Here is a 12,580-nt window from a genome sequence, read left to right on the forward strand (position 1 = left end):
AAGTTTACTTTATATATTCATACTGTACAATTTTTAACAGCTAACTTACATATTCATTTTTTAGAGGATTGTAGATGCTCTACTTATTTAATATTCATATACATGTACAATTGCTTGGAAAAGGTTTAAAATCCTAGTAATATACATTATTTATCATTAAATTTTAATTAATTATTGTTTAATATTTTTTAGGCCTTTTTAGGATCACATTGATTGACTCATAATACCAATCTTTTGTTGTATGTATATGAAACATACTTGTACTATGTTTTTTCTTCTAATTATTGATTTATTTCAGAAGAAAGTATTAGTAAACAGGCTGCCTAAATATTTATTTTATTTTGTCATATAAAAAGTAAACACTGATGTAAATTTTATTATGATTTAGTTTTATTTTCTGTTTGTTTTTCATCATTTTAGTTTCATTTTGTTGAGTTCTGGAGATGTTTCGAATTCATGGTAAGTTAGTTTTTATACTTTGATTTAGTTTAGTAGCTTTATTTATTTTAATAATAAAACTTTTGAGTCTTTTAATTATGGTAACAAATAAGCATTTACATTTGAATCATATATTACTTACAAGAACTGTCGATTAGTTTTGTGTTTAGACTCTGCTTTAAAACTGCCTCACAGTACATATTCATTGAATTCCACTACTTGTTTATTTCAGATGGCCTGAGCAGCATAGTGGGCTATGCTATGAGACGAATATGGACCGAGTCTGAGGTAGGACCATGTGGGGTACAGTAAGTAGGGTAGTTCCAGACACACCTGAACCCGATAACCTGATTGGTAAGAGAGTTCAACACTTGATAGAAGAACCAGACGGATCACGCAGCGAAATTATTCATATTAAGTTATTTAACATAACATTAATATAACCTTATAAAACAATCTTCTTGTTTTGAAATGAAGATAATTATTCTGGAAAAGGAAGTTTGGTGTTTTTAACTCCTCGCCACATCTTTTGTCAACCGCTTTGTGAGCAACCAACATCAAATAAAGTTTTACATTTTTTCAGATTGTTAGCAAACCAGATTATGATTTAATAGAAAGTAAACTAACTGTAAGTAAATTGATAAGGTAAATGATGTGAATAGGTGTAATGTCCTTATGTACATAATCTCTTTTGTAGATTTGGCAGACATAGTAGATCCTGGTGAAGAAACCCTTCTGGCCTGAAATGGAAACTTCGAAAAGTTCATTAAACTTAATCAAATGATGATATTTTGTTTATTATCATTTAATGTACATAATACTACACATGAGGAAACAGCTAGGGCTTCAAAGTTCCATAGTGAAAGGATGCGCATTGGTTCAAGTCAATGTATTCATAAAAATTTTCTCAATTTCTTGGGAAAACAGCATTTGTTTTTGAAATTTTATTCAATTTTAACATAATAATGAGATTATTATTATGTTAAAAGACCCTATTTAAACAAGAAAACATTACAAGACTACATTAGGAATCTTAGAATTGACCAGACTTTGATATAATATTATTTTGCCACTTTTTGCGGCAAAAATGTATGTTTATTTTGATTATCGTCTGGCTTCATTTAAGGTATAGGCCTAACAAATTTTCATCCACATTAAACATTTTATAGCAAAATAAGATGAAAGTATCTTAATGTGATAGCTTAGATTCTAAGCTTTAAAATGGTACCACGTAAGTATATGGTAGGTTGATATTTTGATAAATATAAGCATAAATATGCGGTTTTTTTTTTAAATCTGAAATTTTCAAAAATGTTCGATTTACCCCCATTTTTCAACATTTGCTTGTTGGTTTTTAAATATAATTCAATTATTTCTTGATAAAAATGTGTTTTTACATATTTAATCACAATAACAATAACTGTCATGTGCTAAAAACTGCTTTTAAATTCAAAATGTCTTTTTTTGTCTGACCTTTCGCCATTTTTTCCACTGAAAATAGCTCTAAAATTTACCCTAAAATGTAAATTTTCGACCTCAAAAAATTTTTTTGAGCTGAAAAACATGATTTTTCAAGTCAAGCAACTTTATTGCCACACAAAACAAGTGACAGAAAAAATTAAATATTTTTTTGGAATTCTTAGTAAGTAAAAATGTATTTTTTTGTTGAAAAAATGCATTTAAAAAAAAAGGGGGTCTGCCGCAGTGTTTCTGATTCCAATGAAAAACAAATCAGAGGTTTTGACATAATATTTGTTTATTTATTTCTGTTTAATGGATTACTCTTGAAAGAACAGCAAAGTATCAGATTTCTACTACCTTCCAATTTCCAAATATGAATATCCAAAAATGGCACTTTAATTCATGATGCTGTTGACACATAGCAAAAAAAAACTAAGTCCAAAGTGTTTTTTTGCCAATTTTAAAAAAGTGTAATTTTCTTTGTATCTAAGATACAAGTTTCCTGAATGGCTTAAATCAAAGAATGAAATGGCTTTATTTAAATGATTAAGACACAATGTATGAATTTCTTTACCTGTTTGACTTATGTGGGCCACAGAAGTGCCCAAAATGTGACATTTTTGCCTTCGCAAGAAAAATGACCAAAATTTTGAACTTTAAATTGTAATAACTTTTGAACCCCTTGACCGATTTTAAAAATTTTTGCACCAGTAAGTTACATTTCTTGGGCTCTTTCAAACTAATATAAACTTGTACATTTTCTATATACTTCATATTTTGACTGACCTCCCTACATTATGTTATATATATTATAACAATAGTAAGAGTATTAAAATTATACCTTACATTAAATAAAATAAGGCGAACAGACTCAATACCCCTGCAGACAAGCCACTGGCACTAGACCTGATTTCATAGCCTTGATCGAAACCTGAACTGAATAACACAAGGTGGTTTGTTTTTAATGAAAGTGGCATTTTATTCATTTTTGTTGTTTTTTTTTATTGCTTTGAAGTCTAGATCTTTCAAGAAAGTAATTTTTAAAATAAATGTATAGAAATGATGCCAGCTAATTGGCATTGGAACTTAGAAGACAACATAAATATTAAGTTTAAAAGGCTTCAAACTTTCAATTGATTAACTTGCTATGACACAACAATTTTAACTGCAACAGTGAACACAATTTTATTTATCATCTGGATATAGCTAAAAGTCAATGTCAGATTAAAACTTAGACTAAGAGCTTTCATGGCATGGTGGATATCACTATCCTTTATGTGTTGTCTAGTCTTCTCGTACCAGTCAAGTGTATCCTATTTAAAGTTTTTTGTTTCGGTTATAAGTTTGCCGCCACCATCCCTACTAGCATCATCATAACAATATTTGCAATACATCTATTCCTTTTCCTTTTTGTATTGAAGCCTGAAACGTTCCGCGCCTCTTTTTCGAGTCATACGCTTTATTTTGCTCCCCTATTTCATTGGAGGATCGTTTTTGAGGGGTAGGTTTCAATACCCCTTCAAAGTGTCGCCACTTGTTTACTTTTTGTCAGAATTACTTGGTTAATTTCCCAAAGTTCAAGTACCTACTTTTCTGTTATGAGAAAGGCTGAGAAGTGCCAATTTGTTTTACCTTGACATTGATCAGTAGCGATGTATGTTTGAAATATGCCTCTCAAATTCCTTAAGCTTTTAAAGACTGGAATTATGATATTACTATTTCTGGGTACATTTCCGGAAAATTCTTCTAGACCACCAGACCAGTACAATGAAGCATTTTGCTAGGCCATGACTGATTTTACTAGACATGGGCTAGCGGACCAGTAGTAATTTCAAACCCTGGGCATATACACTAGAGTTGAGCACCAAGAGATTTGACGTTTCCAGTATGGTCTAAAATGTGTAACCTGTACCAACTTTTCCCCGTACCCAAGTAATGTTTTGCTACAATATTCATTCTTACGGTATGTTAAGAACTGAAAATTGTATGAGATGTGAAAAAGTCTTGTTTAATTCATTTCTCATCAAGAAAATGATGTATTTTTTTCCGATATTTCTAGTTTGATTGGTTTTATTGGTTTTCTTAAGTGGAAAGGTGTAAAATGTGTTAATGGAAGTTACCGTATCCAAATATTTTTTGGCTATTTCTAACTGTTCTGTATATGATTTTTAGGTTTTTCTTCAATCGTTAAGAGGTTAAAAAAACTTCACCTGAAGACTTTGGATAAAGTTTTGAAAGATTTGCTATTGTTTAAAAAAAGAAGTGATTGAGTTTGTTTTTCGCACGTACCTAGCGTCAAACCCTGTACCAGCAAAGCATGGATACAATTTTATCCAGAATGATAAAGTCACATAAACAGAGTCTGATGCTATTTTAATTTATCGTCAATGAAAATTTTGATAATGTTATAATATTCTAATGTCAAATACGCATTGAATTAGCAAAGATAACTAAAATACCGGACTTCCATTTTTGGGTACGGGAATTTCGGGTTACACATTTTAGACCTTTTGAATACAGAAATTCGAATGAAATAAATTTTTTTGACAAACATTTTACAAATCATAAGAATGGTTGTCAAAAGAATAAGCTTACAGCAGCAGCAGCTTCTTTAGGTATCTGTATTCAATCAGATATATATTCTGCTCTCGGAGCAACTGGTTTGTGTGCCCAAGATGGAGGAATGGGTTACCCTTGGTATATGTGCTTAGGTTATCGGGCCATAATAAGGAAAACCTGACCACAAACCATAGTGGTGCATTGTGTTGGGGAAAAATGCTATGATCTTTGCATGTTAAAGAACTCTGCTTTGGTATTCCACAGAAGGAGCCTAAGCTTCACTACAGGAGGTTAAATTTCCCAACCCTACTCACATCTCCCAATTTCCAGGGGCAATCAAAACTCGTCAACCCTATTATCCTAAAAAAGCTTTTTTCATCCTTTCTTGTCCGCCATCTGTCATCTTCAGTTAACTTTTTCAAACATCATCTCCTCTGAAACTATTGGAAAGACTGTAACCAGATTTTGCTTGAATGTTTCTTAGGGTGTCTTTAATTAACAAACCTTGCTGTGTTCTAGGATTCCTATTTCCCGTTATCCGGGGGAAGTGAAATTTGGATCGGGGGAAAGTTAGGTACTTAGTTACACTTTCCCGTGGCAAGTTGAAAACTTTATATGCAGTAAGGATTTGTTTTGTTGGAAAAGCAGTCATTGACTGTGGGAAAGTTGATTTTATATGGATTTTTCCAGAGGAAACCTCAATTTATGAAAAATCCTAAAACACTGCCTTGTATGGGGATTTTTGATCTTGTGAAAAACAAACGCCATTTCTTAAAAAAAAACATAGGGGTCAAACTGCAAAATTATGAAAATATTTCCAGGGTAGGAAACCCACTCAAATTCTAGCCAGTCCTGAATACAATTTGTCAATACATTTACTATACGGCTATATAGATTTTTGCTAAAATTAACCTTCCCTGCCAAAAAAAGTCTCGGGCTGGTTGGCAGGCTACTATTTCTAACTGATATTTCAAGTTGCTGTGTTAAGCTAAAATCTAATGGGGACTAAAATTATTTCGGCATGATGGTTTGGACCTTGCAGAAAACATGGCTGCCGTTACTTAAAAAAAGATCATATGGGTCATATTAGAGAATTTTGCAGATAACTTAAAAACAAGTAGGTTAAGCTAAAATCTAGCAGGAGTAAAATTGTTCAGCATGATGAATTGGACCTATGCAGAAATTTTCAGAAAGACTCGTTGATGGATGCATGAGTTACATGTGTGGGTCATAAAATGGATTTTTTTCCAGAATTTTACATTTCCACCTATGAAAACCTTCTCTAAAACAACTACATGTAGTAGGATGGATTGTAACCAAACATTGCATGAATATTTGTTATCATATCCTTAACAATCTCTGTGTGGAGATTTTTGATCTGTTGAAAAACATGGCAGCCATTACTAAAAATTGAGTATTTGTGGAAATAGCTCAAAAACCAATGCGTTTAGCAAAATTTTTCGCTGGTAAATATGATAAGGATGGTGAGACAGACCTATGTGGAAAATTTCATAAAGATCAGTTGATTGATGTTGGAGTAGCATGTAGGTTGTCTGTTACTTTTACGACCAGGAATTTCTAACTTACAATGTACTTGTACATGTAGTTCAGCTTAAGAATATTTTTTAGGTTATTGATTACTGACCATGTCGGAACCATTGACACCTAGAAGGAGCAAACGTGGTAGAACATCAGAACCAAGTTCACCTACTGAAGAATCTAAAACTCGTAAGATAAAGTAGTACAAGTTTATCTTGTTTATATATATATATTATCTGTTAATTAAAGGAACCATTTAGTCCATGTGTGTATGGAATCACTTTTTGTTAATTATTGGGATTTTCTCTTACCTGTCTAGTACCAATATATTACATCAGTGCAAATGAAATATGATGAAAATAATCTGGTGATCTGGATTTTGATTAAACTACCATATTTTCCCGACTACAAGTCGATGTGGAGTAAAGTTAAATTGCCTTATTTTGACCAAAATCGACAAGAAAAATAGATAAGTCAAATTTGCCAGATAAGTTGTGGGTCAGACCTGTGCATTTATATCGTAGGTGTCAGCGGAGATCTAAGTTTAGCAGTTTGTTTTTGACAGCATATTATTCCATCGATGTTGCTTCGTATAGTAAAAAATTAAATTAATATTTGTATTTTTGTTTTAGTGTACTTAGTCCGCTAGTTCAATTATTTTATTGTATTGCGTTTCAATTACTCTGAAGCCTTAGATCATCAGGTGTCACATACGAAATCATGAGTCACGAGCAGGATATTTGTTTGATGGATAGGTCATAATTATGAGTGGTAGTTAAAAAAAAGTTAAAAAGTTACCTATAAATTTGGTTGCAAGTAGCCAATTTGATAATGCTTTAACTGATTATATACGCCACAAAAATGTTAAGGGTCACTTCGTTAGTTTTTTTCCCAATATTCAGAATTTGGATTTCCACCTTTACGATTTTAAACGTTATTAAACTGTCATTTGTTTTTAAGGAGATTGTTTTTTATTGTCATAGTGATTAATTTGTATTTATATAATTTTTTACATATATGCTGATAATAATAAAATTACATTTATTCAATTTGTGGAGTATAATTTTAGCCACATGCGAAAGTGTTACAACATACAGTAAATGGGTATAAATTTGCATATTAAAGGACTGATAACTCCGGAACACTTGATAATGTCTTTCCAGTTAAAAAGAGTTTTGTTCAACGTAACTTATCTTCTAGAGTTTGTTTATATTTTTAAACAGTTTCAAAGGTTCAATTAATGTTGTTGTATTCATTTATACAGGATAGCGATGCTGATCAATAATCTTCGAGTTCAATTGCTGGTTTGTCTGTTTGAGTGACAGTTTCATTGATTGCAATTTTAACAAAATTTTGAATGAAATTTATTAAAAAAAGTGAACTTAACAAGTCTAATTAAATGCACTTTAGATGAATATTTTTTTTTCTTGAAAAGTCCTTATATACATGGAAGTGGACGATAAGTTGAGGCTGACACATTGCTGAAAAAAAGTATCTACTTGTAGTCCAGAAAATATGGTATACATGAAGGCTGAGAATCATGTGCAGTCAGACTTGCGTGAGCAAGATTATTGGATCATTGCAAAGGGAGATAATCCAAACAAGGCTTAAATAAGGGGTACATTTACACTACTGTCAACACTCTTCACAGAGTGAAGGATAGCTCAAACATCTTTGACTTCGATTTTACAAGGTTATACTATATCTCAGTTTCTAATTTAATGGAGACACATTGGAAGAATATGGTGACACCACTGTGAAGAATGGAGAAATTAATATTTAGTAGTGTATATTCTGAAGCACAACTTTTTTGACCCATTTAATGGATTACTATGTAACTTCATACAATATACCAGTATTGGATTCATATGTACAACGTATAGATATGAAAAACAGCTATGTACCAAACTGTATACATGTAGTTGATTTCATTTTTATTTCAGCAACAAGAAGAAGCTCAAGAAATAGTGCAAATACTTGTAAGTTTAAATAGTATTATGGTAAAATACCAAACATTTGCCCCACTTTATTTTGGTCAGAATTTAGCCTTTTTCCGTGAGAGAAATATGCTCCAATTTTCCTAAATTTTAACTTCTAAGGCAAAAAAAAAGTATATGTATGTTTGCCAGCACTCCACAATATTGTAGAACTGCCTAATTTTGGTCTTGTAATCTGATGCTTTGTAACATTTATCACTTTAAAAAATTGTCAAGCATCTGTAAATCTATATATCTAGAAATAGCTCAAGCCAAGCCCTTCATGCAGTAAAATTTTCTGGAAAATTACTCACAGCATGTAGGGTTACTATAGAAACCATGCAAGATTTGCAAAAAAGTTCATAAAATCAGGTTTAAAAATATCAAATTTCCTGCAAAATATCTTAATTTTTATTTCATCCCCTGAAACTCTCCAAACTTTTTCCTTAGAAAAACCCTTCCTTATATGGTCAATGCCTGTTTAATTTTCAGCTATTTCACTTTGTTATCCACTTGCTAAATTTAGCATTGTAAAATGTTGACTTACTTTCACTTTCACAATGAAGTCACTGTGTTTCCATTTATGTCATTTTTCATCCCTAGCCAAAAGTGCAAAACTAAACTAAACTGTGGAGTACTGGCTTTATGGTTTCCCGACTGACCCTATTTTTCAACACTGACCTTAATCATTTTTATTGGAAAAATCAGCAGAAAATAAAAAATCCGAAAATTTTGCTGCATCCGCATCAGGTTTTGTCAGTTATCAATTCAAACAGATGGCAACCTCCTAGTTTAATCCATGCCGGTTAGTTCTATAACATAAAAACACGCATTTTATGTTGATCGGTTATTAATTAATTAGAAAGAATGAATAACCAAAATACTATCATGAGTGCCAAAGAAGGCCTACATTTAAAGACTGTGCAGAACTTGTTCCATGCATGAGTGATTGTATTTTGGCTTTTCACAACAACCAAGGCCAAAAATAAATAATTGTTTGTTTCCCCGACCCAATGAAGCCAGGTGACGGTAGGTAGGTAAAATATTTTATTTTTTTGGAAGTTTGGTTTTTTTTTTGGTATTTTTAAATAGGAAATAACAAACCAGCATTACAGGGTAGTATTTTAAGTTCTAGGGTGTATCAATTTATCATTTTCCTCATGTCAGATATATCAAATAAAACTTTATGTATATTTTGAAATCATTTATTTTATTGGATTTCACTTAGGTAGTATTTTGCCAATAATAATGCAGCCTCGGCACACTGGTAACACAATATGATGTATTCTAAGGGTCTCCTTGTCCTTCGTTGCCCCAACAGCTGCACAAAAGGCAAAGAAAACTAGACCCTTTAGTACTGAGTTATGTAGCTTGCTTTACACAAATATTCAGGGGAAAAAAAACAGGTACTGAAGTAAAATAAGGTTTATAGTTAACCTTTCCACCATTATCATTCAACTCAGGATACTATGTTTATTACAAAAAACAGGTACTATTGAAAATCAAGCAAGTGTAAATAAAAAATAGCGGGAAAATAACAGCAATTTTGAAAATGGCTGCTCCAATCAAATTTTCAAAATCACCATTCAACTCCGGATAACGTTTTCCTACATGTACCAAATTTAATTGAAATCTAAATAATTTTCCGTTTTCAAAAGGTCTAAAATGTGTAACCCGAAATTCCTGCACCCAAAATCAAAGTCTGATATTTTTGTTATCTGTACTGCATATTTGACAATAAAACATAATATATATTAAAATTTTCCTAGGAAGATAAATTAAAATGGCATCAGACTCTGTTTATGAGATGTTGTTTTTAACACTAGGTATGCTACAGAATTCAAACTCAATCACTTCTTTTTTAAAACAATATCAAATCTTTCACAACTTTATCCATAGTCTTAAGGTGAAGTTTTAACCTCTGTAATAAGTTTAGAAAAACATAAAATTCAGACAGGAAAGTGAGAAATAGTCAACAAATAGTTGGGTACAGTAACTTTTGATTACACATCTTAGACCTTTTGACTTCAGAAAAATAATCAAACAGGAAATATTAGAAAAATATACATCATATTCTTGATTAGAAATGCATTGAAACAGACTTTTTCTCATCTCATGCTATTTTCAGTTCTTAATATAATATAAGAACGAATATTTTAGCAAAACCAAGGATTTATATATAGCTTATATAATTAACTCCTTGGCAAAACAATCTTTAGGTCAGAGGAAAAGTTGCTACAGGTATGGGGTACACATTTTAGACCCTACCCATGCCGATGCCACTGGTGTTCTTGCTTATTTTAGTTGCCCGACTTTGTATGCAGTTAAGAGTTTATCAAGACTCGGAAAAAAATAAACAAACCTAATCACGACGAATGATAAAAAAAATGCTAGGAACAGTACACAAAAATAATCCTTTACCACCCACTACCAAGAGAGAAGTATGAGCTCTCTGCTTCTACGAGACTAGTGTGAGATGGTGCTCTTCAAATATTTCCTTCTTAGAATCATTTGTTACCAAGTTTTGCGTAATGTTTCCAGCCGAATAAACGGCTACAGAAACCGACAGAACAGCATCGATGTGTTTATTTAAATTTATGAACAATCTAGAGGATATGGTAAAGACCCGAGAAAGCCTAGTCACATCATCAAGGTGTTTTCATCTATGTCGATTACAAAGGTGCTTTGAAGAACAGCATCCCCTTCTTATGTATTTGAATCCTCCATTTCATAGGAGCACCACAACAAAAATAATTTATACACAAAATTGGCAATAAAATTTTCGGGTCGGACAGGATTGGGGAAACCAGGAATATTGTATTTTTGGCCCAATTGATTATCCTATTTATTATAAAGATTTTCTTCATAATTTATCGATATTTTCGACATTAAGTTTAAATTCTGTGATATGTGATAAAACGCAGCTATCTATATAATTTCATTTGTTGCTAAAAGCCAAAATGTGACTATAATTTACATAAAACATCTGTTAAAATTTCCCAGTCACATTAAATTTTGTTTCAAGAATCACAAGACTGTCCATCATTCAGAAAAAAAATATAGTTCTACTAGTTCCTTAAAATCTTCAGTATGCTTAGCTCGTCTGTAAACACCAAAGATAATTTAATTTGTAGTAATGTCAGACACTATAGAACAACTTGTGCATTTTACATGCATACATGAACTTTTGTGCCTTTCTTTATATTTTTTGTTCATTGTTAAAGACAACGAAGTTAACCTTTAAAATTGAAATGATAAAACACAATTATGCTGACAGATATTTTTTATTCACTAAAATAGAACAACTCATCAATACATGGGCCTCTACTAAATCTGGAACTATAGATTCAAACTAAAAATTCAAATTAAATCAATCCTTGATTGATTTTAATACATTGGTGCATGAACAAGATGTTGCAAATAATAACTATTACTGACTTGGCAATAAAACTTACTAAACATCAGAGATACATAATAAGTATCTGAGTATCTGACATCTCCAACAGAAATACAAATATAACTGCATGATTTAAAAAAAAGAAAAAAGTAAAATCGACCTACTGACCCTTTTTTTTTCAGCAAGGTACAGTAAACATACTTTTTTTGGGGGGGCTTTACTTCCACATTGAGACACAGTCTAGAAATTTGTTGTTTTGTTATGTTTATGTAAATCTGATAGTAAGTAGAATGGCAGTTTTATTCATTGAACCTAATGATTGCATAGCAATGTTCTGTCACTAAATGTAAGCAAAGCTTAGGCAAAAAAAACATGTATGTGTGTTTACTGTACCCTGCTGGGGAAAAAATAGGGTTTGTAAGTTGACTTGTTTATTTGAATTGTTAATAGACAAAACTGGATGCGGACAGAGCAAAATTTCTAGATTTTTCACTATCCACCGATTTATCCAATAAATTGTTAAAGGTAAGCGTCAGAAAATAGGGTCAGTCTGGGTACTGTAAACGCACAAATATTTTTTTTGCTTATAAGAACAAGCACAGGATTAATGTGCAATATCACACAATTTTAACTATTATGTAAAGGTAAATGTGCTTGGCTGTTTGCAGCAAGTGAATTAAAGGGAGACATTTGAGTCAAGTCTTCCCTCAAATACTAGCCTTATACTGTCAGCTACAATTTATGTCCTAATCAGCAACTTGCACCTCTAGTGAATATGGCAATTGACTAATATAGACACTGCAAATCAGATTCACAACATTGATATTAGATGGAGGTCCCTTGAAGTAAAAACCAGAGCTAATTTAGTGGAATTACAAAATTCACCACAGTTTGTAAAAATGTTATTTTCAAAGTGCTGTTTCACATAACTGCATTATTTCAAAATAAATAGGAAGAGTGAAATAAAAACTGCTTATTAAAAGGGCATTCATTATTTAAAAATGAAATTAAAGCCTAATTCAGTAGGTTGAATAAAGCATAGAGCGTTTAACTTCCACTTCTTTGTGCAACTATATTCACTAGAATTTTTATATCTGTGACATTTTGACACATTTCTGAAGATGATGGTAAGGGACACCTGCAAAATCTCTTGACATGTTGCTACCTAAACTTGAAAAATTCCTTGAATTATGTGGCATGGCACATTCAC

At 31.7% G+C, this 12,580-nt stretch overlaps 2 protein-coding genes across 3 annotated transcripts in view; both read left to right on the forward strand.

Moving 5' to 3' along the window:
• The window catches only part of LOC148616219 (uncharacterized), a 58,685-nt gene that overhangs the window by 15,764 nt on the left and 30,341 nt on the right, over positions 1–12,580 (forward strand). The gene's annotated exons all lie outside the window — the stretch shown is intronic.
• LOC148616220 (DNA replication licensing factor mcm4-A-like) overlaps positions 1–12,580 on the forward strand; it is a 36,858-nt gene that overhangs the window by 2,045 nt on the left and 22,233 nt on the right. For both annotated transcript variants that reach the window (XM_088583036.1, XM_088583037.1), the window contains exons 2-3: positions 6,088–6,186; positions 7,941–7,976. In XM_088583036.1, coding sequence (XP_088439162.1) covers positions 6,105–6,186; positions 7,941–7,976 — 118 coding nt within the window. In that variant the 5' untranslated portion in view covers positions 6,088–6,104. The remainder of the gene's footprint in view (positions 1–6,087; positions 6,187–7,940; positions 7,977–12,580) is intronic.

The sequence above is a fragment of the Perna viridis genome, chromosome 5 (genome assembly GCF_037379345.1).
Source record: "Perna viridis isolate PV_CMFRI_1.1 ecotype Kerala chromosome 5, ASM3737934v1, whole genome shotgun sequence".
Classification (NCBI taxonomy): Eukaryota; Metazoa; Mollusca; class Bivalvia; order Mytilida; family Mytilidae; genus Perna; species Perna viridis.